Source organism: Corapipo altera, unplaced genomic scaffold (assembly GCF_003945725.1).
Source record: "Corapipo altera isolate COAL_440 unplaced genomic scaffold, ASM394572v1 135, whole genome shotgun sequence".
In the NCBI taxonomy this organism is placed as follows: Eukaryota; Metazoa; Chordata; class Aves; order Passeriformes; family Pipridae; genus Corapipo; species Corapipo altera.
In genome coordinates this window covers 19,267-44,012 of record NW_020885122.1, presented here as the reverse complement: position 1 = coordinate 44,012, position 24,746 = coordinate 19,267, and the positions used below count along the sequence as shown (strand labels likewise).

Genomic DNA, 24,746 nt, shown 5'->3' with positions numbered 1-24,746 from the left:
AAATAACTTCGTGCGTGGGGCGAGGGGGTTAATGGCGTGCGGGGCCGCGTTGCCATGGCGACGCCCCGCCCGTTTCCGGGGCGGTGCGCGCGCGGGGGCTGCCGGGAGCGGCATGGCCCGCTAGGCGGCGGCGGCGCGCGGGTGAGGCGCGGCGCGCGGAGGAAGGGGGGGCGCGTAGAGGGGGGACCGGGACGGGAGAGAGGACTGGGACCGGGACAGGATCGCGGGAAGGAGGCGGGGACGGCTTTCCCAACCTCCTGCCCGCGGGTATCGCGGCAACCGGGCGCCCCTCGGGCCGGTGGTTTCCGGCCGCGCTGCTACATTGTCCCCTGCGCCGCTTTCCCCCCCCCCCCCCGCTAATGCGGGCGGTGGGTGCCGGTGCCCGCCTCTCCCGCACCCTTGTGGGCGCACTCAGCAATCCCATTCTCCGCCCCCGGGGTCCCGGTGGTGCTCTGCCGCCTTAGCCCTGGTGCTTTAAGTCCTCACGCAGTGGGAGGAGGATGGGAACAAGAATTAAACAGCTCCGCGGGGAAGCGGTCCCGGCACCGAGCCTGGCAGAGTTCAGGGAGCCTTTGGACGGCGCTCTCGGGCACATGGTGGGGTTCTTGCAATGCCCCGTGCAGGGGCAAGTTGTACTCGACCCTTAGTGGGTCTTTTTCAAGTCGGCATATTCTGTGATAAACAGATACCTCCGCTCTTAAATACCTTGTTGAGCCAGACACCTGTCTCTCGCCTCTCTCCCGTGGCAGAGCCATGGATCCCAGCTTGCTCAGGGAGCGGGAGCTGTTCAAGAAGCGAGCCCTCTCCACACCGGCCGTCGAGAAACGCCCGGCACTGCCCTCGGACTCCTCTGCCTCCAAGAAGAAGAAAGTCAAGGTAGAACAAGGGGGCTCCTCCAGCTCTAAACAGAACTCAGGTAGGTGAGGGTGTCCTGTGTGGCAGCTGCTCGGTGTTTCCCACTGCCTTCCTCTTAAGCTATGATTTATTAATGTGAATAACACTATATCTGTGAGTTTGGCTGGTGGCTGCTGCCATTCTTTCTCTTAAATAAGCGCTTTTTCTTAAGAAATTCGCTTGCACAATGTGAAAAAAGACATTCTGTACCGTGCATATGTGTTAAGCCTCGTTCTGGTGACTTGTTTGCTGTTACTCCATTGGATGAATCGCTGCTGCCAAAATAATTCATGTGAAACTGGGCTTTGGTTTGTGGATTTTGGTGCTTGCTGGGCAAGCAGTAACAGTGATTTCATTCATTTTCTCTGTCTTTGCCATGTGGGACAGAGCCTGGAGCAACCTGGTCTAGTAGAAGGTGTCCGTGCCCATGGCAGGGGGCTGGAACTGGATGAGCTTTAAGGTCCCTTCCTGCCCAAACCATTCTGTGATTATTTCTGGCAAGAGAGCAGCTAAAACATTTAGCAAACTGTAAATTGAGGGGTATCCATGCATGGGATGGATTTTGCAAGGTACATCTTGTCTGGCTTGCATGTTGTAATTAGCAGTTGTCCTTGTTTTGCCTGGGAGCACCAGGGCCTCCAGAGGTTTCTGCCTGCTTTCCTCAGGAGTTATGTGGTTTCCCTGGGATGGTGGCACTGGTAATGCATGTCTCAGTATCAAATAAGCAGTTAATAAAGCAGCAACAAAATAGTGGGAGCGTGTGGAAAGTGCACTGGGAGAGAATTTACTCTGAAAGCGGTGGCAGTTCTTGACTGCAGTCTAAAGGTCAGATCAAATGTGAGGAGTTACTAAAAACACAAAACACCCTGCTGTGCAAACTCAGTCCATTCTCATATATTGGATAATGCCACATGTGGCTCTGTCCTAAACTCTAAAAGAAATGACAGAGCTTAAAACAATGGAGAAAAAGTCAAGGATGGTGGGAGGAGTGAAATGTCTTTTGTCTGAGGGGAAGAGTACAGAGTGTGAACCTGTATCTGCAGCTTCTCAGGCCCCAAACAAAGTTTATCAGCCAGACATTCTAAAATAAATCAGGGGAGGCCAGTTTTCCATCCGTCCCTTTGCCATGCTCTCCAAATAAAATAAAATTCCAAGTGGGCTACCCTAAGCTGTGTCTCCTGAGTGAGAGCATTTAGCAGGGAAAAAGGGATGAGGAGGCATGAAGAGGGTGGAGGGTTCAAATGTGAGTCTGATCTGGAGGACTGGAGCAGATGAAGAAGCTTTAAGTTTGCTTCTGTGGTTTTGTGGGCTGAGAGTTACTTTGAGTGCTTTTGCGGCTGTCAGACAAGGAGCTCACGCAGATGGGGACACAGTGTGGCAGGGAGGAACCACACTTGATCTTTTATGCTGCTGGCTTCCTTCCAGATAGTATCAGAAAGGTTTCAAGGTTTCTGTTAGATTTTTATGCTGCAGAGTTGAAGTCCTTTGCTTCAAAACCCGCTTTATATTTGAGTTGTCAGACTGGCAGGTGCCTGTTGGCATATGGGGGTGTCAAGGGTGGGTCTGGGGAGGTGGAGTAAAAACCTGACATCGAAGAATCCCTGTCCCACCTCCCCAAAGGAACGAAAATTAATATGATCAGTGCTAGTTCTGTTGTGTAGTGACCACAAAGATGATAAGTGTGTGATTGAGTGTTGCACTGATCCGTAACACCCACAGAATCCTTGCTCTGTGATTCTGTGACTCAGAGAACCTACCCTGGTCACTTTTGGGGGGAGGAGAGGTAGGGAGATCTTGCTAATCCTCAGATGACTCCGTAGCTAAATCTGGCCCCTGTGTGAAGACTGGCTCTGAGCTTCCTACTGTTACTACAGTGATTACTCTAGTGTGATTACTATCGTTATTTAAGATCATTATTCCAGCAAGTTGCTTGAAAAAATTCCAAACTGCCTTGTTTATTCAGTTCAGATTTAGTAACTGCAAAATAAACGAAATAGATCAAAGCTGTTTGTTCCTTTTTATTAATGAACAGTAAGTCGTGGCTGTGGTCTTCATCTTAAGACCTTTGTCTTGGTGGTCTTTGCCAACACTAGTCCAGAGCCAAAATCTCCAGGGGCTGTTTCATGGGAAAGAATCATCCTGAGTCTCTAGGGTTGTGCAAGGGGGAGACTTTTGCCTTCTGTTCCTTGTGCAGACACCCATTCACCTTTGTAGACCTGGGGAATAAATAGCTGGAATGGGTCCCAAGATTTGTCATTCCCTGTGCTTCTTGGGAGGGCGTAAGAACACGGTGCCAGCGCAGCAGAGGCCGACCTTGGTGCTTCCTGCACGCTGCCTTCCTGTGTGCAGCCATGGTGGGCATCTTGTGGGAATGCTGCAAGTGTCCACAGCGTTTTCTTTCTGGAAGGAGAAGCACCAATTAATTCAGTGTATCCCAATGGCGACTCTGGGCCTCTCTTGAGCTGGACACTGGTTATTCCAGGCTGATGCTGCCGCATGCAGCAGAAGGTCGTGATTACCACCAGTGTTGTCTTCATCATAAGTCTCGGTGTGGATCCTAAATTATCTTGTACTTGGGGCATGAGCTTCCATTAATTGTGCTTATAGTTTGATTTTTATCTCAGAGCGTTCTCCGCACGCGGGGCTGGTTCTGGCAAAGCTTCACTGTTGTAAGAAGCGCATCTGAGATGGATGGTTGCAGCGGTCACGGTGTTGTTTTGTGGCTGCAGAAGGGAGTTTGCTTCTCCAGGTGAATCACTGGCCTGGCTGTGCTGGTTTGCAGTGCCCTGGATGTCTGGCAGCTCCATCTCACCGACCAGGAGCAGCACGAGTCAATTAGCAAGTCTTCCACTGTGTCCAGATCTTCTGGAGCTTAGGCATGCTCACCCTGAGAGAGGGAGTTGATACATTAACAAAAAAAAGAGGTAATTATAGGTACTGGCCATAGCACAAAGGTATTTCAGTGAGGTCACTTTTTCTTTTTGCCATTTAGGTGGGTTTGTTTCCCTCATGACAGAACTTTTGTTTGCTACCAGACCCCCTCTAGTGCTGTGGTTGCCACAGAGGCAGCAACCTTGGGGCAGAGGAGTGTCCCTGTTTCTCCTCAGCAGTGGTACCACTGCTGTAGGATTCTGTGGAAAGGGGCAGATATTCTGAAGGAAGTGGGTTTCTCAGGTCTCGACACCCAGAAATTGTTGACCAGGTTGAATATGAAATAAAGGGAGAACAGTTCTCTGGAACTGGAGAACTGGAGGAGAGAGAAAGGGTCAAACTACCACAGGAGGTTAGAAAAGACCGTTTTAGGGATACATTTCATATTGACTTAATTTTCTGTCTCTTCTAAAAGCAAGAAACCTATAATAAAAAGTGCTGCCAAAGGCAAGAATTCACCCAGTGCTGTCCTGTCTGAGGGGTCTCCTGCCGTCCACACCCTTCTCTCCCATGTCTTTTCTCACCCCTGGTCTGTCTGTCCTGTCTCTGTGCAGTTGACTTGGTGGGATGGCAGTGCTGTGTCTTTGCACTGTGTGTGATCAGACTGTTGAGTATTTTTATAAACATTTTCTCTGGTTAAGCAACACAGATTTATGCACATTAGGCAACATTTGTTCAGTCAGGTAGACAAAATTCTATGCTAGTCACTCAATATAAACAGCAAAAGTTCATTTAAAAGCAAAAATCTTTTCTTCCCCCGTAACACTGCAACAGATTGTCCTTCTGCTAAACACTTGGAAAACCTTTGCCAATTGTTCCAGTTCACATCCAGAGATAAAGTTACAACCTGTTGTATATTTAAGACCAAACCAAAAAAGCACGTGACTTGCTCATCTGTAAGGTACAAGAGGCTTCATTCAAGGTGTCAGATGTTCTCCAAGCGCTGGTGCTCAGTCCCTCCTACACCACCTCTGTTTCACGCTTCCTGAAGCTGTTCAGCATGGCTCTGACAGGATTGGGTTCGTTCTCCAAGTCTTTCACAGTCTTGTTTTTCACACAGCAGCAACAGTCCAGCAGTTCGTAGAGGAAAGCCAGCACCACCAGAGAAACCACAGTGAAGATGAATATGATCAGGATAACAAAGCAGGCGGTGTTCCAGTTGTCATGGAAAGGGTAAATTTTTTGCACCTGGAAGCCCAGGTACTGGGAAATGGATGTAGTCTCGTTCCAGTGAGTGCTGTTGAGGGTTGCCATTCTTCAGGAGTTGTCTTGGCGTGCTCGCCAGCACAGATTTGGGGGCTGAAACACAAAAACAAAGCTGTTGAGGACTGTCAGTCAAGGACATGCTGTGATTTTTTTTTTTTTTTATCACAAACTGTAAGAACTTCAGCTCAGACTAAGTGCTCACACCTCCTACAGCCACGGATGGCTGCATGCTCATATTTGCTCACAGAAGTGTCTCGCTCCAAATGCACAACTTTGGGATTGGTCTGGAACGTTTATTTCGGCAGTGTCTGGTCTGTGCAGGCATCACATGGTGTGAGTTATTCAGGAATGAGGGAACTTGGCTTCTTTATTTCAGTTCTGTGCACAGACAGAAAAGTTACTAAGATAATTTTCAAGGTCTACAGTGGTTTCAACCTCTGGAAATCCGGTTTTTGGTGCTGTGGTCATTGGGATTTATACCAAGGAAAACTCAACCCTTTCTGAGGAGTTCTGATTTCTTATTTTCAGCTCTGCTTAACTGCTGGGGAAGGAATGTCTCCCTGGCTCCAGTGCTGTGTGTTTGCACCCAGCAGAAGAGGCTGCTTGGGGGTATGGGGAGAGATGAAGCAAAAGTTGGCTTTGGTTTATAAATCTGCCTTTGGTTTATAGTCTTATGTAGTAAGAATTGTCCAAGGAGCCACAGTAACTCCTGGTTGCTTGTCATGGCGTGCTGTAGGATGTCATAATAACCTTTGAATCCCTCAGGCAATTTAAAACTGGGTGTGAGAGAAAGAGATGGAGTCAGATCTCCATACTTCCTTGAGGAAATAGCAGCAAGGAGTTTTTAGGTGGAGCGTGGTGATGATGGTGTGTACTAAAGCAGCTGACTTTAAGCAGTCTAAGCACCTGCCCTCATTTCTGTGGAATTATTTAAAAAAAAAGGTATATAGTGAAAACCAGGATGATGCAGCCCAACCAGCTTGGTATCTGTGTCTTGCTTTTATCATTCAAATATTATACATTTTGTTTTTTATCCTTCTGTCTTTAATGGATTTAAATTGAAACAGAACACTTTTGTGGTTGGGAAGGTACCTGGCATTAGCATTCCATACAGACATTTACTGGAGCAGTTGCAGTAACTTACTGTGTCCTCTGTTAAATCTGTAACTGAATACACAGATTAGTAATTGAATATACAAAGTATGACTGAGATGGGTAGGATTAATGAAACTGTTTGTTGGTGTTTTTTTTCTTAAACAAAAGTTTACAGAGAGCAAACCCAAGCTAAAAATACTCCTGAGTTGAGTCAGGTCCTGGCTTGATTTGGTCACAGTCTAGGAAGGAAACTAAGCGGACTTGTTTGGGGCTAAAAGTCAGGAGGGCTTTTAAAGGGGTGACCTGAAGACTTATTTGAAAATCTGTGAGAGAGAGGACGGGCTGAATAAAAGGATTTAGAGTCCCCTTAGAGGAGTAATTAAAATAACTGGGATTTAATTGTGTATTTTAAATGGCAAGAGGATATTCTTGGGAAACAAAGCAGTTTTGTTTCGAACTTTTTGTAAACAGATTTCTAAGACTGAGGGTTTTGCTGGAATCTGTTACTTGTAAGTTTGCTCTCTCTGTAAACACATGGGCACAAAAATGAACTGCTCACGTGATTCAAAATTTACTATTTTTAGTATTTTTTTTCCATCTGGGGCACGGCGTGGCTGCACAGTGCAGCATCCACCCCCCTTCCCACTCCACAGCCACCACTAGGGCACACTCATCTTTATTCCAGGAGGTGGAATTTAATGCCTTGCTGGAGGTGGTTTGTGCCCCTCGAGGATGATGATGATTTCCTTAGATTTGAATAAAGCAAGGCAGATAAAGATTAGCTAGTCATAGCTGTAATTATTAAAATACATGACTGAAGTAGCTGTTGCTAGGTATTCAGAATTACCACAGTAGTAAGGTTAATGTCCTTGAAAACTGTCAAAAATGGGCTGTTTTCCTGCAGTTTCACTTATTTTGTAACGACACAGTTCAAATACACATCATCAGCCAGTCTGATTTGAAACCAAGTCAGCTGTTATATGTATCCAAAATGCAGGGAGTTAAATATTTAATGAACTGGCTCCTCTAATATCTGTACTAGGTTTTAATTTAAAAGCATTACCATCTTTAGGCTCTGCAGAGGAGCAGCTTTATTTGAAACCATATTCATGGAGCAGAGGGAAATGACTGGCAAAAAAATCCTTTTAATGCAGTACTGGGGAAGTCCTGTTTAAGCAACCACTGAATAGACATCTTGAGGTAAAAGCATTTACAAATCTCAGATGGATTCTAACCTGTCCGTTTGCCTTGTGGCTGCTCCGATATTCCAAAGGTATATTCCAAACATGCAATGTGATTTTCACCCAATATAACACATTTCTAGAACAAGTTTCTCGCACATCCACGCACACAGACCTCTTTTAGGCAGCCTAATTTACGGAATACCCCCTGGGAGGTAGCATTTCTCACGTTTCAGGTTGAGCTGTCTTTGTTTTAAGGAAAAGCCTTTCACTGGCGTTTCTCTAAAAACCTATAGAATCAATCACGGGCAACGTGAGGCTGCAGGAAACGAGCCACCTCCCCTGCAAGGATGAAATCCATTTTGTTCACTGAATCTTGGCTGCTGGTGTTAGCTTTGCTGTAAGATGGAGTGGTCATCAATTTTCCATTAGTGCACAGATGGTGAAAGTGCTTGTCTGATCGTGCAAGACAAGCTCCTCCGCGTTCAGCGGGATTAAACCCTGCTCAAACCTAGAGAAAAATCACCCTGATTCCAAGCAGCTTTTGCAGGTTCGTAAGCTTACAGGCATATTTTCTTTCAGTAATCAAGATAAACCGAAGAGAATGTTATAAAATGATACACACCTACCTCTCGTGTGAAAGGATGCTGCGAGAGCGCCGTTCTGGTCCCTTTTTTTAGTGCAGCCTTATGGCACAGCTAAGATGGAGCTTTCCTACCATTGGCCAGAGCACGATGCTGCTGACAACTTCCTTTGTGCTCATTTGCATCGAGCCCTCAACCCCAGGAGTAAATCATTCATAAATATGACTCTGACAGTCTGGAATAAGGAACAAAACCCTCCCCGCCCCTGTTTTTTTGGGACGGGATGAGCTCGGTGCAGCAGTGGCCACGACCCTGCTTTGCTTTGCTCTGTGCTGGAGTCAGCCATCAGACCGTGAGGTTTGAAGTGTTAATATCTGCAGATTTCCAGCCTCCCTGTGAGCTTAGATTCCCCTGTCATGAACTGTAGCAGGCTCTAGCCCGGCAGATTAAACAAGATAATCTTCCCGATTCAATCGACAGAATAAAGACATGATGGGTTGTCTTAACTGTTTGTCTCTTACCTCTGAATTTATTTTAATCACTTCACTGTTTGAAGTAACACATGCGATTTTTTTATCTATTTATAAAATATTCTGCGTAGACATTAATATTTAATGTTAAAAGGGAACCCTGCGGGGGAAAATCCCTACGGGATGTCTTTTCAGAGGAAGCTGGCTTTTGTTTTTCTCCCTTTTTTCAGTCTTAATTTAGTAACCAGAATAAAATGTTCTTCAGCAGTTGGAGTTCCACTGATTCTTCTGCATTAATTTTAGAATTGTTGTGCTATGTGAAGCCTCTAACACAATGTCAGCTACAGAATTCTGGTTTTTTTCTCACCCTCCACTGATTTTTCCACGGAAAGAGTAGGAGCTCAGTATCTTTGAGATACCTGTTGTCCTGTTATATGTACTTAGAAATTACCAGTGGATTAAAAAATTCCCGTGGTGACGAAGAGAAGATGTTCTTTCCCTGGAGTAGCTGAAATTCCAAAAAGCTGTTGCCATTAGGTTTGAGCAACCCTGTGCTGGTAAATGGGCCTGTGGCTTGTGATAGTGGTTTGTGGATATTTGTGTTTAATGTGCTGTGCTAAGAGCTGAAGTTAATGAAATGGTCATTAACAACCTTGCAAGAATTTTTGAAACAACATGATAAAGATTTGACAACAGAGGGGATTCTGAACTGTTGTTCCAGTGGTGCAACACATCAGGTTGAATTGTTTTGAATTTATAGGAGTCTGTTTAATAAATTTCTCCACTAGAGCTACTTTAAACAATAAACAAATAAAAAATCACAGCCTTCCTTTACCTGCTGTGTAACCCTTGAATGCCTTCTGGGAAGAAGGGAAGCTTTCTGCCCCCATCTCAGCTATCTCAGTAGAGCCAATGCAGTGCATTATTTCAGGCTGGATTAACGTAGTGTAAATGATTATGGGATGTTAAGCCACCGAATTAAACATGTTCTCTTATGGTCATAACGCTGCAGTCACTTGCTGCTGTCTTAAAGGTCAAGTCTCAGGGAATTTTTTATTTGTGGAGCTCTGCTCAGAAATGTTCCAGAGCCGTGTCCACTGACTCTGGGTCTGGATCAACTCGTGTGGTAGGACAGAATCCCGAGGGTGTCTCCTCCTGCCACGCACCTTTCTGTCCATAGATGTCATTCTGAAACCTTCTGAAAGGAGAGTGAGAAGGAGACAGAGCTCAGAACCAGCAGGGTGGTCTTGAAGCATCGTTAATTTGTTTGTTTTCTCCCCCTTTGTAGATCACAGCAATGGATCATTTAACTTGAAAGCCCTTTCAGGAGGCTCTGGCTACAAGTTTGGAGTCCTTGCTAAAATAGTGAATTATATGAAGGTATGGTGTTTTGGTGTAAAACTACCATGTTTTTAAGTACTTGGATTATTTATTCTCCCCTGGGAGCTGAAAGATGCTGAATATTTCAAACTCCAAAATTCTTTTTACTGCAAGAGTGAGAACTTCAAGAAACTGCTTGTTAAATTTGAAGTGCTGTCAGTAAACAAAATTGTCAGCACATTGTTCCATTATTGAAATCCTAATTGTCCCAGGTCACTTTACAACCAGGGTAATGGGTTTTGCTTGCAGGAGTTGCAAGCTGCTGTCAGCTTTTAGAATTCATGACCTATTGATCAAGATGAACGTGTAATTTGGTGCCAGTGTTAGTTACTTTATGATAATTGAGTTGCTGAATAAAGTGATTACAGAGCTCTAATAGATCCTGTTTGCTTTTCCAGACTCGGCACCAGCGGGGTGATACACATCCATTAACCCTTGAAGAGATCTTGGATGAAACACAGCATTTAGATATTGGACTCAAACAGAAACAATGGTTAATGAGCGAGGTGAAAAAAACATACGTTTAGATTTGAATTAAAGATAAAGGATTATGATAAACCTGAATCATACACATTTATTTAATTTCAAGCTCTATAGATATGTGTTCCCTCCTTAAGAAACTGCTTAGATTCACATCAATGTGAATCTCCTACCTCTCTGCATAGTAAAACTGGGATGGTTCTACCTAATACAGACTGTAGCATTCCTTTGTTCTGGGGAACAGAAACCTCCACTCTGGCAGTGGTTTTTGTGAGGGAAGCTTGGCTTTGCTGAAGTCTTTCAAAAGGTAGCTCCAGGTTGCTTCCAAAATGAACCAGAATATCAAAATGGAACAAAAAAGCTCCTCCCAAGAAACGTATATAAAATTATCCCTGGACTTTTGCCAGATGAGAACAGGTGAACAAATACCCTGCAGCACCAAAGCTGGGTACATTCTCTGTGTCGTGATACAGTATGCCTAGGCATAATTAAATCCAAGGATTTAAAATCATTTTCAGCTCAAACCTCCAACCTTGGAGCTTTGAAGTGTGGCTGACGTGCTCAAAACCACACCAGAATAAAACTAATGAGCGTGTGCACTTCTTCAAAGTTTAAAATTTCTGTCTCTGTTCCAGGCTCTAGTCAACAACCCGAAAATAGAAGTTGTGGATGGGAAGTATGCTTTCAAACCCAAGTACAACTTGAAAGACAAAAAGGCTCTGCTCAGGCTCTTGGACAAGCATGACCAGCGAGGCCTGGGAGGAATCCTTTTGGAAGACATCGAGGAAGGGCTGCCCAACGCACAGAAAGCTATAAAGGTGAGGAGCACATGCAGTTCAGCCAACCCAACCAGTTATTCTGCATCTTTGTTGTGCCTTTTTGTAGCACAAACTTTGTGTCTGTCGTTGGAGTCGGAGACGTTATGCTTGGAAGTGATTTTGAGTTGCTCTTTTGCATTTGTTTTCGAGGCTTTAGGGGACCAGATCATCTTTGTTAATCGCCCTGATAAGAAGAAAATTCTTTTCTACAACGACAAGAGCTGTCACTTTGCTGTGGATGAAGGTGGGTGCTGGTTTAGGTAGGTTTCCCTGGCAGTTGGTTTGAACTCATCTGAAGCAGCTCTGGGTATAAGCAGTCTTCAGGTGTGGCAGTCTTTTAAGGTGCTGATGAAATATTAGGTGTATCCAGATGTCAGGAGAATGTTTATATTATCACAAGGCTAACGAAAGCAGCGAGTCCAGGGGTAGTATCCTCTGGTTTATGATGGATACATTGGAATGTGGCATCAGGAATCCAGCAGTTGTCTTCAGGGATAGCGGTACATGGGACTAAAAACCACCTGACTGTGACTAAAATGGCATCTAACATTTTGCTGTTTGAAGGGCAGCCAAAAAAACCCCCAAATAATGGCTCGTGGGTGCAAGTTTTTTGTTGGTTTTTTTTTCCCAGTTGATTAACCATGTGCCTTTTATTGGCAGCGAGAAGCCACTAATGGAACAGAAGGAGGAAGCAAAGAGGGAGGAGATATGAGCAAAATTCTTGAGAAGGGGTAGTTTATAACTGGGAGGAGAGCACAGATGTGGGGTAGTGCTGCTGCCCAGAGCTGGAGTGGATTTTGGACTTCACAAGTGCAGCGTGTGTTTTCTGTGTCACAAATAATGGTGAAATCCTCTAGTGCAATTTTGTGCACAGAAATTAATTACAGAAATCAGGGGGTATTCCAGTAATGACATTTATGCCAAAATCAGGTGTCTGTAAGTGCAGAAAGGAGGGGACAGTGTGTGTCAGAAGATTTTACTTTAAATGACTCAACAACACTGGACACTTTGTTAATGTATTGTTCTGGTAACATGCCACTTAAAGCCATTGCACCGTATGAGAGGTGACATCTCCAGCATTTAAAAATATAAAAAACGCTTCAAGATGTTGAAGTGGATCTCTTTAAGTGGTAATTTCTGTCATTTCTTGATAATGAGAGCAGAACTATGTGTGAAATGCAGAATGCATTCACTGGGGAATTTCTGACTCCCAAATGCTTAGGAGTTTACCACGAGCACTGCCATCCTGTTCACATAATGCCTCTTCAGTCTGTCAGCTTTTGGGGGTCTGAAGATGGCCAAAACATTTAGAGATCAGTGCTCTTGCAGTAGCTGTTATGACAAAGCTTTTAAGTTTTTAGCAGCCACTGGTTGTCTCACAGTCGTGACTGCTGAATGTTTCCTCTTGTGCAATCTTCTTCCAGATAACTGGAACACAGCCATCCTTGTTCAGGAACAAACAGTGCAGGCTATTGCTATGAGAGGGAGGAAGAGGTTAAAAAAAAAACCCTTTAAAACTCCTTGAAACAAAGTGTTTAAGCCGTTTGTCTCAACCTCCCGCTGAAGGAAGGCATTTAAGTGTATGTCACAAAGGATCCAGCGTGCAGCGTTTGTAGTTCAAGGTGTCTCTGCTTCCTTTTATCCGCAGGTGGCAGCAGCTTCCCATCTGATCCAGAAGTGATGTTCTGTTGTTGTTGTTCTGTTCCTGCTGGTTTTGGTTTTCCTTTTGATGCTTTGTTCGGAGAGGGAGGAGGAATACTTTCTCTTTTTGTGACTGTTGTGATCTGCCCTCATACGCCGCAGTGCTTAAACCATCCCTGAGTAGATTCACTCACTGCAACTGGAACAGGTCCTTTTCCCGAACTGTGTTATCCTGTGATGAAGAAAACCCATCCTTCCCGAGCAGTTTCGCTTTAGGATTCTTTCCAGAGCACCAGAAGGGTGTCTCCAAGGGAGCCACTGGCAGGATTGTCTGTGTGCAGGATGAGTTATGACACGTCTCTGCCTTAGCAGTGCTGTTGCAGCTCATTATCTCCGGCAACGTTAAAATGAGATTTTTAGAAGACTGCAAAATAAGCCTTGAAGTGTTGGCAGAGTCTTTGATCTAGCAGCTGATGACAGTTCAAAATATGTTTCTAGTTTAATGTTTATCCTTAGAAATAGGGGCTCTGTGCTCCTCAGTGCATGGTGCTGCCGTATGACACTCCAGTTCAGAACGTGTGTTGGCTGGGATTAATATCCTCGGAAACCTGGGCATCCTCTCCCACCGCTGCCTGAGCTCCATCAGCAGGGAAAGAGGAGCTGCTGGGGCAGTTTGGATTTCCTTGCCTGGAGCAGTGGGAGGACCTGCTTTCTGGCAGTGCCTGCCTCTGTCCCTTGATGGCTGAACAAGCTTTTCTTTCTCCCCCTGTGAAAATAAATCCCAATGTACCGCAGCAGCAGAGCAGTGCCTATATATCGTGATCTCAAGGGTACTGGGGAAGGTTTTAGCAGCAAGGAACAGCTTTTGTTCTTCCTTTTATGTGATTAGCCAAGGAGGGTTCAGATTGCATGTGTTCCTTCTGGACTTCCTGGCTAATTAATCTTCTGTCAGTGGCGTGGAGCTGAAAGCGTTTATAAAAGCCGGGCCAGATTTCAGGTGCTTCAGCCAAGTCAAGCGCTGCCTTTTTGTGCTGGGGCGAAGCACTTTGCATGTGAACCAGGCTTTCACCCCTGTGCTGAATGCTGAAAGGCCAGTCTGATTGCCTAACTGCTAGAGATGGTATCTTTCCCAGCTGAATGCACTATAGGAAGTATTTGAATGCTAAAAAAATTCGGGTACTTAATTATGCGGGTTTTTGAAATTCTTCCTAAGCACCTTTGAAGAGATTTAGAGGATGGCCAAAGCCTCTTAAATTTAACAGCATAAAAATTGCTTGGGATCAGTGCTGACTTACAGATCTGGTGGTCCAGGGACAGCACAGATTTAACATCAAGCACCTTTTCCTTCTGGTATAAATCCAGTGCTGCATTCCCTGGGACTTTTAGGAAGCAGGACTCCATCTTCCCCTCTACTCAGTTGTTTCTTCCCTTCTGCCCTGTTATTGTCTGTTCTTGTCCTGTGCTAAGATTTTGGCTCAGCTCAATGGAGATTTTTAAGCTGGTTTTAATCTCTGGCAGATTTTATTACCAGCATGATATGTCAGTTTATCTCCAAAGCCATCTCAACCTTTCTGCAAGAGCAGGTGAGGCAGTGAGAAGTGCAGGATAAGCTGCTCCAAAGTCACCACGCAGTCATTTACCCATGACTCCGTTCCCCAAATGTAAGCATTTATAGGAAGGAAGTGTCTTAGGAGTGTAATCACTCAGGGAAATGTCAGTGCAAATTGTTTTCATTTATGAGGCACCTTGTGATGCAGTAAAATGGAGGCAACTGAGTATTTGCCCCTTGGAAATTTCAGAGAGAGAAGGTGTTTGCATAATCTTTGTTTTGCTGCTTTCTGCTTAGCTACATTTTGGTTTCTGCTGGTCAGAGCTCTTTGTTTTAAGTCTGTGCATGCAGACATCATGTTGCTGGAGATGTCATCAAACACCTGAACTGGCTTTTCAGTCAGCTCCTGGTCTCATTCCCTCCTCTCATTACTTGAAAGACCAAAATTTAGCTCTCTGGAGGAGCAAGGGAGCAGGCTGCTGGTGGTGTTGATTCTGTCAAGCTTCTGAGTTAAAATATTTTAGTGATCAAATTGCAAGATACCACAGATAGGATTTGTTCCTCACACTTACCTCAGTGCTGGGATCACAGCTTTCTGCCTCTTGCATTGGAGCCAGGACTTAAAAGCTCTGTGGAAAATGCAAATCTCCTTGAGGGTTCAAGGCACCTGCCTGGCTTTGGCCAGAAACTCGAGGGAATTTTCTCCCCAGGGGATTTTTTTTGGGCTCTCTCTTGTCAAAGCAGCCTAAGCTGTAGGAGAGATTGTCGGCTTGCCTGAATGCAGCCTGCTGCAGGCAGGTGAAGCCTTGCTTTTTTCCTTCCATAGCCATTTTACACTTGCTCTGGCTGATCTATAAAATAATTTAGTGGCTCTGATAGAAGAGTCTCTCACCTTCACCGTGGTGTGATGGTGTAAAAAATCAGGTAACAGGACACAGAGAAGGAAAAGTGAATGTGCTCTGTAACCATAATGGCTACACACACTGCAGGAACGTGTGCATCCCAGCCTGCTCTCTGTGCCTGGCTGGAGCAGGCCAGCATGTGGTGAGCTTTCTGTTCCAACTATCCCTTTCCTGCTCCTCGCTCCAGCACTGATCTGCCTGTTCCCTGTCGTCAGAGAAAAGAGAGACATGGTAAAAAGTGGATCCGGTGTATTGAAACCTTCCCTACGAGCTGCCTTCTGTCTCTGTTTGCTCTTCAGACACACAGCAAAGGCCAGCATTTGTGACAGCATTTCAGGTCTTTCTCAAGGAAATTGGGAGAAATCTTTTCCTGTCTCGGGTCAAGGGTATCATTTTTGAGGTGCAGAGGTACCGCAGCTACAAAAGCAGAGGGTTGTTTCTTGAGAGCTGCAGTTATTGCCAACTTTTCCCACAGGCTCTCATATTTCAGAGAGGATGTCACAATAATTCAGAGAGTGTATTCCCAAGGTCTAAACTTTCCCTGGTTGATAGGGGCATAGTCCTTGGAGACTTAAATCTGACAGGTAATGTGGAAATGGTTCAGTGCCAGCCATCCAGCTACTCTCTTTCTTCAGGCCTTGCATTTAGCCCGGTGTCTGGTGTTACGTGGAGTCGGTTTTGTGATGAGATGATGGATGGCTGTCCCTTCCCTTTTAGATGGCGCCCTAAATGCAAACAGCTCATATGCACTGAAGGGTGGCAGCTCCGTGTGCTTCTCCACCTTTATCCTGTGCTTTTAGTTCCAAACCAGTCCTTCAACACAGAGTATTTCTGTGCTGTTGTGACTCCCCCTTTCCTGGGCAATGAAGTGTTTTAAAGCCCTACATGGAGCTCTAGCATGGGAATAAGATGCTTTTGCAATTGCTGCAATCAAAGCAGTAGTGCTGAAGGAAGCCTGATTTATGAAGGAATTTTTAAATGGAGTTGCAAAATAGGATACAGTGGTTCTGGTGGGGCCAATTAGTGGATTAAATTATCTGTATGTAAAGTCCATTTTAGCTTTGCTCTTTTGGTTCTTGGTGAATGTTCCATTCATATTTTTTGGCCAGGTTGAAAGGGCGGATGTGAAGCTGGAATGATGGCATAACCTCTGCATTACAAGAAATGCAGAACACTGTAGTTAGATATTAACTGTGATCTGCACTTGTGTGCATGCTGATCCTTGAAGAGCTGACCATTTATTTTCTAGTGTTTAATTTTTCACTTCAGTTCCCCAGAAGAATGTAGACCAGTTTAACCTTAAGGACCTATCCTCAGCTTTTTTTTTCTTTTTTAAGAACCAGGGCATATTTGTCCATATATCCTGAACTCTAATGAGGACACACATCATCTGTGTTTGTTTCAGGATGTTATAAATAAGAGTACAAACCTTCTCCACCTCCCGCAACAGGATAAGGTGAGGAATGATCTGTGATAGCAGGCACTGCCAGCTGTGCTAAAAGCCTGGAATCCCCCTCAGAATGGATGAGCAGACAGAGAATGTCTTGACTACATTGTCAGTCCTTGAATTAAGGGGTCTGGACATTGATCCTGGGGTGCTGTAGAGCCTCTGTGAGAAACAGGCTGAGCACTGGCTCCCTGTAACCAAAAGTGGTGTTTTGACAAGATTTGGTTCTCTTCATAAATGCTGCATTACCAAAAATGAACATTGTTGTTCCTCACCGGTGAAATTCCTCTCTTGTGTTTCCTGGAAAGCTGGAACAGCTCCTTACTGTTGGCAAGGGGGAGAAAAGAAACACCTGAGACTTGAAGCATGTGGGTCCGTAGAAAAACAAGGAGCATTAGAAAGGGAATTGGTCCAAGTGCAGGAACCAAGTTGGTTACCTACCTACCCTTTTTGTACACTGCCCAGAGCTGGTGTATCCGTGGCAAACTGTCCCTGGAGCATCTCATCCCCGGCTGCACAGGACGGATCCTTAAGAATGCAGGAGTTGCAGTTGTTTTGACAACTGTATACTAAATTTATCTGGAAATAAAGGGGGAAAATTTAATCTTGCGTTGCTATGTGTGCCTCGTGTTTTATTTATAGTTTGTTAGCCAAACCTGCTGACAGGATGTATCTTAACTCCCTGCCTGGGGAGGGAAGGGAGGTAGGATCGTACCAGCCGCTGCCTGGAGAAGGCATTCCAGAGGCTCTGCGAAACTTTACGTGAGGCAGAAAGTGTGCAGGCAGATGGCAGCTGCTCTAATTAAGACTTACTGTCTCTGTCTGTTTTCCTGCTGCTGTGGTTTTTAAGGTGTCTCTCTTCTTTTTAACACCGGAGGAATTTTAGTAATTTATTATCTGTACAGCACTGACGTGGATTATATTACAATGATAAACAAACTCAGGCCCACTGAAGTAAATGACTTGAATCCTCAGTAAATTGGGCAATGGGTTGACAAGTCTCCCAAGACACTGGCAGCTGAAGATGTGTAAATGAAGTTGCCATTTAGTTTTTTTTCCCCATCACCAAGATCTGTGAAACTCATTCGCAGCCTACACAGCTCTAGAGATGCCAGGCTAAAAGAAACTCCGTAGCAAATAAACATGAAAAGCACAGGTTGCCTGCGGGTGCTCCTGATGCTGGAGTGCAGTTTAGCTTGAGGGTGTTCTGTTGTTTGTTGGTTTGTTGGTTAGGGCTTGATCTCTTTTGGGTTTTGGGTGTTCTTTGGAAGTGCTTTCAGCTTTTGGAGTGGGTAAAGGCTGTGCTAAGTGGGTGCCTGCTGGCAGTGACAGACTGACAGTGTTTCAGTGTTTGAAATCAAGGGCTTGATCACTGCCATATAAAACCAGGGTTTGTTTGGTCTTTCAGAATTTCAGAAGCTGTGGAGGAGCATTCCCGTGGATTCTATGGATGAGGAGAAGATAGAAGAGTATCTGAAACGACAGGGTATTTCTTCCATGCAAGAAACCGGACCAAAGAAAATAGTAAGAGATACAAATTGCACATCTCCCTGGGAGATTCCCCTTCCTCATCCCGCACTGTTAGTTCCAGAATGTGTTGGTGAGCCTGTGCACAGCTTTGTGTAGCTCTGGAAGGTGTGTCCAGTTTTAAAAAGTTGCAAAAACCAGTGCTGCAGCCACCAGTCAGTGATTTCTATATAACTTGTTTGAGACAGTGTAATTAATCCAGGCAGCATCAGAAAGAGGGCAGACGCCAGAAATCCCTGTCAGCTCCTAAGTGGAAGCTTCTGCTTGAAGCTGATACATTATGAGTAGAAGTATTTTGGGAGAAAGGTGGTTTGTTGTTTGTTTTTTTTCCACTTTTGTGCTAAATAGCTTTGAAACCCTGATGGGATTCTGGATAGAACTGTGGGACATGTACCTGCTTCTGTAGCTGTGTGGGAGTGTTTGGAAACTTCACTTAGGAACACTGGCTCTGCTACTGTGCTTGGGATACCAAGGCTCTGCTCTGTCCCCAGGGTCATCTCCCTGCCTGGATTGGAACTGGATGCTGTTGCTTCTTGCCAAAACAAGCCAGCACCTCCCTTCCCTGCCCACCCCTGGTTCAGGCAGGGCTCATCTTTCACAGCACCGATGACCAGCACAGCATCACGCACCAGGTCAGATGTCGCATATTTCCTGACTCCTGTTTGTTTCTTCTTGCAGGCTCCCATTCAGAGGAGGAAGAAACCTGCCTCTCAGAAGAAACGTCGGTTTAAGACTCACAATGACCACTTGGTTGGAGTATTAAAAGATTACTCTGATGTGGTTCCTGGCAAGCAGTGAGCGGTTGAATTCTGGAGCAAACGCGCGTTTTCAGACAGGGCTTTTTGCCGCTGGGGCTCGGTGTCTGCTCACAGAAGGACTGACTGTATATAATAATGTGATGTGTTTCCCCCACCCCAGCAACTGCCGAGGTCAGTTTGAGAGCAAGTATGAGCTATTAAATGTAGAGGTTAATTTAATTAGCTGTCGGGAAACGTTTCTTTACAGTAAGAGGTTCTCACTAGTTGCCTCTTGGCATAGGGTGGTAAATGGTGCTCAGCATGTAATGCAGGAATTCCTGCTCAGTGCTTAACTCTGCTTTTACATTGCTTAATGGGTATTTACCTGGAATTACTTACGAGGGGCTTTCTAGTGGGATTGAATACAGCATTTGTTTTACCTGTTTTGGGAAAACCTTTTCTTCGGTGAAATCACTGTAGGCAAAGTTTCTTTCACAGTCAAATACACCCACGGTTTGTATGCTTCTTCCTCGCCACGGGACTGAGCTTTTCTGAAAGGCACTGAGCTTTTCTGAGCTTTTCTGAAAGTCGGTGATGTCTGAGACTCAAACTCAGAAAACTCCCTCTCCCAAAATCCCAGCAGGCTGCAGGATGGGATGCAGCCACAGTTTCCTAATGCTAATCAGGAATTGCATCACACTGTCCTGGGTGCAAGTGTGTTACACGTTCTGCTCTATGGACAAGAGGGAAATAAAACAACGGTGTAATACTGAAGCTTTTTTTTTTTTTTTTAAGTAATAAACTTACAATGCTGGTTTCCAGTGTTGCTTCCTAAAAGAATGAGAGAATCAGCATCTTTTGTGCCTGTTTTCCTTTTCAAGGAGGTAAAGGAATCTTTGCTGTGTGTTTTTATCTTCTCAGTGGCTTATTGTTCTGGGCTAATGGTGTCATCTTTTTATCGGTCTTGGTTGGGGAGAGGGGAGGAACCACCTTAAATGAAAGCTCCCTGTAGCTGCCTGATGTTCTGTGCAGCACAGCCGAACGTGGATCGTGGCCAAATTATGTCCTTTTGATAACTTATTTTTATGTTCCGAACCAGAGTCGGTCAATGCTGATATTGTTTTCGTGGCGCTGCGGGAGAGGAGCAGTTTCCCTGCGCTTCCAGGGTTAGGATCAGAGATAAGAGAGGTGACTGCAGCCCCCCACGGACGGCAGATCCCGTCCCTGCTGCCCGTGCACGAGCTCCTGGCTTGCTTGATGCACCCGGGGTTGAAGCAGAGGCCGCCGGGCCTGGGCACGTGAGCAGATGAAGAATGAGGCTTTGTTGCTGTTTGCACTGAACGAGTTCTGTCAGCTTGGGGGAAATGTGCTGCTGGAAGTGCAGCATTTATCCTCCTGATTTTCAAGGCTGCTCTTTTGAGAGACAGACAGTGCTCCCAGCGTTGCACATGTCAGCCTTGTTTAAAAGAGTTGCTAAATGCCATTAGGAGGTTTCTTCTATTATTTTTTTTTACCGATATATATTTCATACCCTTTTAAATATATATATTTATAAAAGCATGCTGCTCCAACCGGTTTTGAAACTGTTTTTCTTTCCTGTATCTTCCAGGTCAGCACAAATAATTCCTCTTGGAGCTTTTTAGTTTTCCGTTACAGCTCTCCTTTAAATACCACACTTGAAAAACTGTTCACCCCTCTTCTGTCATCTTCACTCAAGAAAAAAAGAGTTCTCTTCAAATCTGCTGCGATTTTTGAGCAGTGATTTTTTTGATGGTGGTGCCTGGACAACAGCAGAGCTCTGAGTTACCTTTCCTACCTTTGGGGGGGTTTATGGAGTAAATTCCCAGTCATCTGGTGTAGCATTGCCCTTTCTCTCTAAACCAAAGCAGGTTTAGAGAGTAAGGTAGGCTGCCTGCTTTGTTTCTCTGCTCAAGTGATTAAGATAATAGAGGAGTCTAAAGAAAATGCCTCCAGCTACTTTAAAAGATTAAAAATATGTTAGGTCCAAAAAGGGAGAGCAGGAAAGCAAGGTTGACTGTGAGCTCTGTGCTGGCACTGTCAGGCTCCAGTGTTCAAAGGAACAAAACAGTCCAGGTGGTGTCCAGTTGGAAAGTCTGGATGAGAGGCTTTGTCTCACTGGAGGATGTCTTCCCCTCTGCCATAGTAGCAGAGAGGGCATAAATAAGTTTTGCAACTTGTTAGGGTAAATAAGGGAAGCTCACATTGTCTTCTTAGAGGTGGCATGGACTATAGACAAGCAGCAGTGAAGGAAACATGTTCAGACAATAAGCTTAGATACTCCTTGTCCTATCACTGCAGTTCCTGATTAAGAGTCCCTCTCCAGCTTCCTTGTAGGCCCCTCCAGATACTGGAAGGAGCTATGAGGTCTTCACTCAACCTTCTCTTCTCCAGGCTGAGCAGCCCCAATTTTCTCAGCCTGTCAGAAAAAAAAAAAAAAAAGAAGAAGAGCCTGAGCTCCTCTCTTTTATGTGGTTTTCAGGAGTTGGGTTTTGTCAAAGATGCTCCCAGTGGTCCTTACCTTTTTTTTCCAAGTCCTCTTACAAATCAAATTATGCAACTTGAAAACATCTCAGACTACATCAACGTGAGTCTGTTTGCTAAAAGCTTTTTAGTACCACTCCAGTCCACTTCAGTCTCTTCGCATTGTTCATGTCCAGATCAGGCTTTTCACTGAAGTTCAGCTGTTAAAAACTTAAACCTGTTTCATCTTTCTCCAGGGTGTTTTCTTGTATTCTCTGTCTGGCAGGATGGTTCTCCCCGTGGCCAAAACCATCATACCCTCAGCTCGCTCTCTTTGGCAAAACCCTTCTTCCCTCAGTCTGGCATTGCAAAGGGCTGCTGAGAGGCATCATGTTCTCTCCTGGGAGCCCCCGTTTTTCCCCTCCTTCCCTGGAAGCATCTGCTGCTATCCAGGAAGATGAAGGGACTTGGGCAGAGAACACAGAGTAGAATATTTCAGATGGAAGTGACCTACAGTGACCATCTAGTCCACAGCAGGCACCTTGGTCTCCTGCACTTCAGAAAGGTCTTTTGGCAAACCCATCTCAGTTTTACCTGTCCCTGCCAGGTGAGGACTTGCCTCTTCCACTCTCCTGAGGCTCCTGTCCAGCAAGGACATTTCTCCCTCAGCTCTGGGATTCGGCGTGTTGATCCTGACAGAGCTCTCCTTGTTTAAGGGTCAAGTTGAGTAGCCCAGGTGTGTCACACCTCTAAACATGGAGCTCTGCTGGCTTCTCTCCTAAAAGTTGCTCTACCCAACAGAGTTATTCCACCTCCTCCTCCGTTATGATGATCGTTCTGGAAGGGGATGGAAAACAGCAGGATTCCGTACGGTTGAATGAGAAAACTGACATAAGGCGATGTGTACCAGCGCTAATCTATAATTCATCACGACCATTCAGGGCTTTTAGAAAGTGGAGGAGAGCGAGGCGAGGGAGCCCTGAGAAAGGGTACGAAGGCCCTGCACGTGGCTGCAGCCAGCGAGGGCTGTCACTTCCGATGAGCACGGGCGGGCGGTGCCAGGCCACCAGGGAGAGCCGGGCCCCCGGTACCTGCTGCTGAGGAGGGGCTGCCTTTGCAGATGACTAGAAGCAACTACGGTACTGACATCTCATTATTTCCAGCTTCGTTGCTCGCTTTTCCGGTCGCTGCTAATGTACCAGGCCCGAATTCCTTTGTGTGTTATCGCCTCGGGGGCCTCTGGCAGCTCCTGCTTCTGGGGGGAGCATGTCCAGTAGAGCCGAGTGCTGGTTTAGACTGGCAAGGCTAACGAGGAACAGCCATCTGGGAGAGGAGGGCTCGGATCCCAGTCTGCTGGTGCTGGCTTTCTACTGCTGGCAAAGTCAGGGATATGGCAAACCAGGTGGTTTGTGACTCGATCTCCTCTGGAGGGGAGAGAGGGCCTGCTTTGGCACTGCTGCTCAGGTCTTTCCAGCTCGTGGATGTGCTCCTGACTGTGTCGGTGTTGTCCCTGCTTTGGCACTGCTGCTCAGGTCTTTCCAGCTCATGGATGCACTCCTGACTGTGTCGGTGTTGTCAGCCCTGCGCAGGCTCTCTGGACACATCTCCAAGGAAGATTGGCAGCTCCCCAGAAGAGAGGGCTTGCCTGGACACAGCAGGGCTCCCGACGGGAAGGCGGCCTCTCTGTCATGCTGGTGTTGCATAGCTGTAGCTGTTCTCTTCCCAAATGAGTTCTCTTCCCCTCCCCCAGCAAGGGAAGCTGTTGGCTCTCTGCTCAGCACCAGGAAGGTCACACCTGGACGTTGTGTCCAGTTTAGGCCTTTCCCTCTATTCAATCCCTACTCCATCCCCAGGGATGCTGGGGAGGGTCTGTTTGGAGCTCTCAGGCTGGCCAGGGCTGGGGGCAGAGAGCCTGGGAGGAGGAGTGGGGAGCTGGGACAGCCTGATGTGGTGAGGAGATGGCTGGGGGTGTATCCAATCACAGATAAAATGATGTGTGAAGGGCAGTGAGGAGGATGCTGTGGTCAGACTCTTTTGGCAGCCATGGCAGGTGACATAATAGGGAAATGTGGGAAGTTTGGCTGGGGTATTAGGAAAAAACCAGCTGGTGGGGAGATGTCTCCTGCCACGGAGGGAGGCTTCAAGCATCACTGAGACGAGACCAGGCTGCCCAGGTCTCTTACTGGCAGCAGTCGTGTAGCGAGAGGGAAGTTGAATCAGAGACCACCTGCAGCTCCTTTTACCCACATGCTCCTGTGGGTCTGAGCCCTGGTTCCTTTGGTACTTCCCACTGTCCTGTAAGAGCAGTTCTTCTTGTGTCTCTCTGGCTTGCTTTCTGCTGCTTTGGCTTGCGGGGTTACTCAACAGCTCAGGAAAAACAGCCATGACTCTGAAAACCCGTCAGTGCTTCTGTGGCTGGGAACCACGTGTCAGGCTGCACTGGCCTCATGGGTTGGACCTTGTGCAGAGAGCAAGCACAGCAGGGGGAAAGGATGGTTAAGGCAGGAGGTTGTCCTGCCATTAAGTTAATTTTTTGACTATACCTGCACTTCTGGGCTTGCATCCAAGGCCCGAAGTACTTGTGTGGTTTCTTCCTGCCTCCATCACTTTGGATGTGTTCTTTATTCCCTCCTGAGCTGGTTATTAATTATGGAGACTGCAGAGATGAAGTCCAGACTCTGCTAATGGTTGACTTCCCCGTGTTTTAGAAGCAGCATTTCAGTGACCTGCTAATGGTATTTTTTAGCTTTTCTTTTTTAAGCTCCACCATCATTTTGGTTTCTACGCTGAGCGAGGCAGGTACCAGTGTTCAAGTGTTGGCTGGCTCTCTGGGCAGATCCCATCTGCAGCACCCCCCGCTCATCTCCCTGGGTTAAAACGTCCTCCTTTTCATGCTGGCAGGGAGCATGGAGCAGCCTTGCCTGGCAGCATTCAGGCAGTGCAGTGACCCTTGCTGGGTGACGCCTCTCCATTTCCCCAAGCTTTAGGAATCGGGGAGCAAATCCATGCTGAGCACTGTGCTGGGCCCCAGCGATCCTCACAAAGCCACCCACCCCTTTGCTCCTAACCACCAGCTTCCCTCTCAGCCTGTGTCTCAGCCTCTAAAACTGCCTGGCCAAACCCCAATACTATCTCATCTTTTCTCTCCCGGCCTTGTTATTCCTTCTCCCCCTCTCCCGAGGAGGCCCAAGGAGCGGACGCTGGGCTTGCTCCTCCTCCCTGCCCCATCCGGGCTGCGGGCGCTGCGCCGGCTCTGTCTGCCCTTTGCTCTCCCTGGCCCGGCTGGCCTGCCTCTGTTCCCATGGCAGGATCCCCTGGTCCCTGTCGCTGCTGCCTGGCTGCCTTTGTTACTGCCCGGCCCCCCCAGTCCTCTGGGAGCTACAGCTCTTCTCCCGTCTTGTTCCCATTTCTCCACTGCTCTGA

At 46.3% G+C, this 24,746-nt stretch overlaps 2 protein-coding genes across 3 annotated transcripts; one reads left to right on the top strand and one right to left on the bottom strand.

Moving 5' to 3' along the window:
- The first annotated feature begins 88 nt into the window (after positions 1–88).
- On the top strand, positions 89–19,078 carry GTF2E2 (general transcription factor IIE subunit 2). Its single transcript, XM_027669978.1, has 8 exons — positions 89–141; positions 750–916; positions 9,650–9,741; positions 10,140–10,247; positions 10,857–11,039; positions 11,190–11,283; positions 17,987–18,102; positions 18,784–19,078. Exons 2-8 carry the CDS (start codon positions 754–756, stop codon positions 18,901–18,903), a joined length of 876 nt encoding a protein of 291 aa, XP_027525779.1. The 5' UTR covers positions 89–141; positions 750–753; the 3' UTR covers positions 18,904–19,078.
- SMIM18 (small integral membrane protein 18) lies at positions 2,896–8,186 on the bottom strand. Of its 2 annotated transcripts, none has more exons than XM_027669980.1 (2): positions 7,933–8,186; positions 2,896–5,124 (listed from the first exon to the last, which is right to left on the bottom strand). In XM_027669980.1, exon 2 carries the CDS (start codon positions 5,077–5,079, stop codon positions 4,786–4,788), a length of 294 nt encoding a protein of 97 aa, XP_027525781.1. In that variant the 5' UTR covers positions 5,080–5,124; positions 7,933–8,186; the 3' UTR covers positions 2,896–4,785. The 2 variants fall into 2 exon arrangements, with proteins under 2 accessions (XP_027525781.1, XP_027525780.1); XM_027669979.1 differs by having other exon boundaries at positions 7,937–8,186.
- Positions 19,079–24,746: the final 5,668 nt, after the last annotated feature.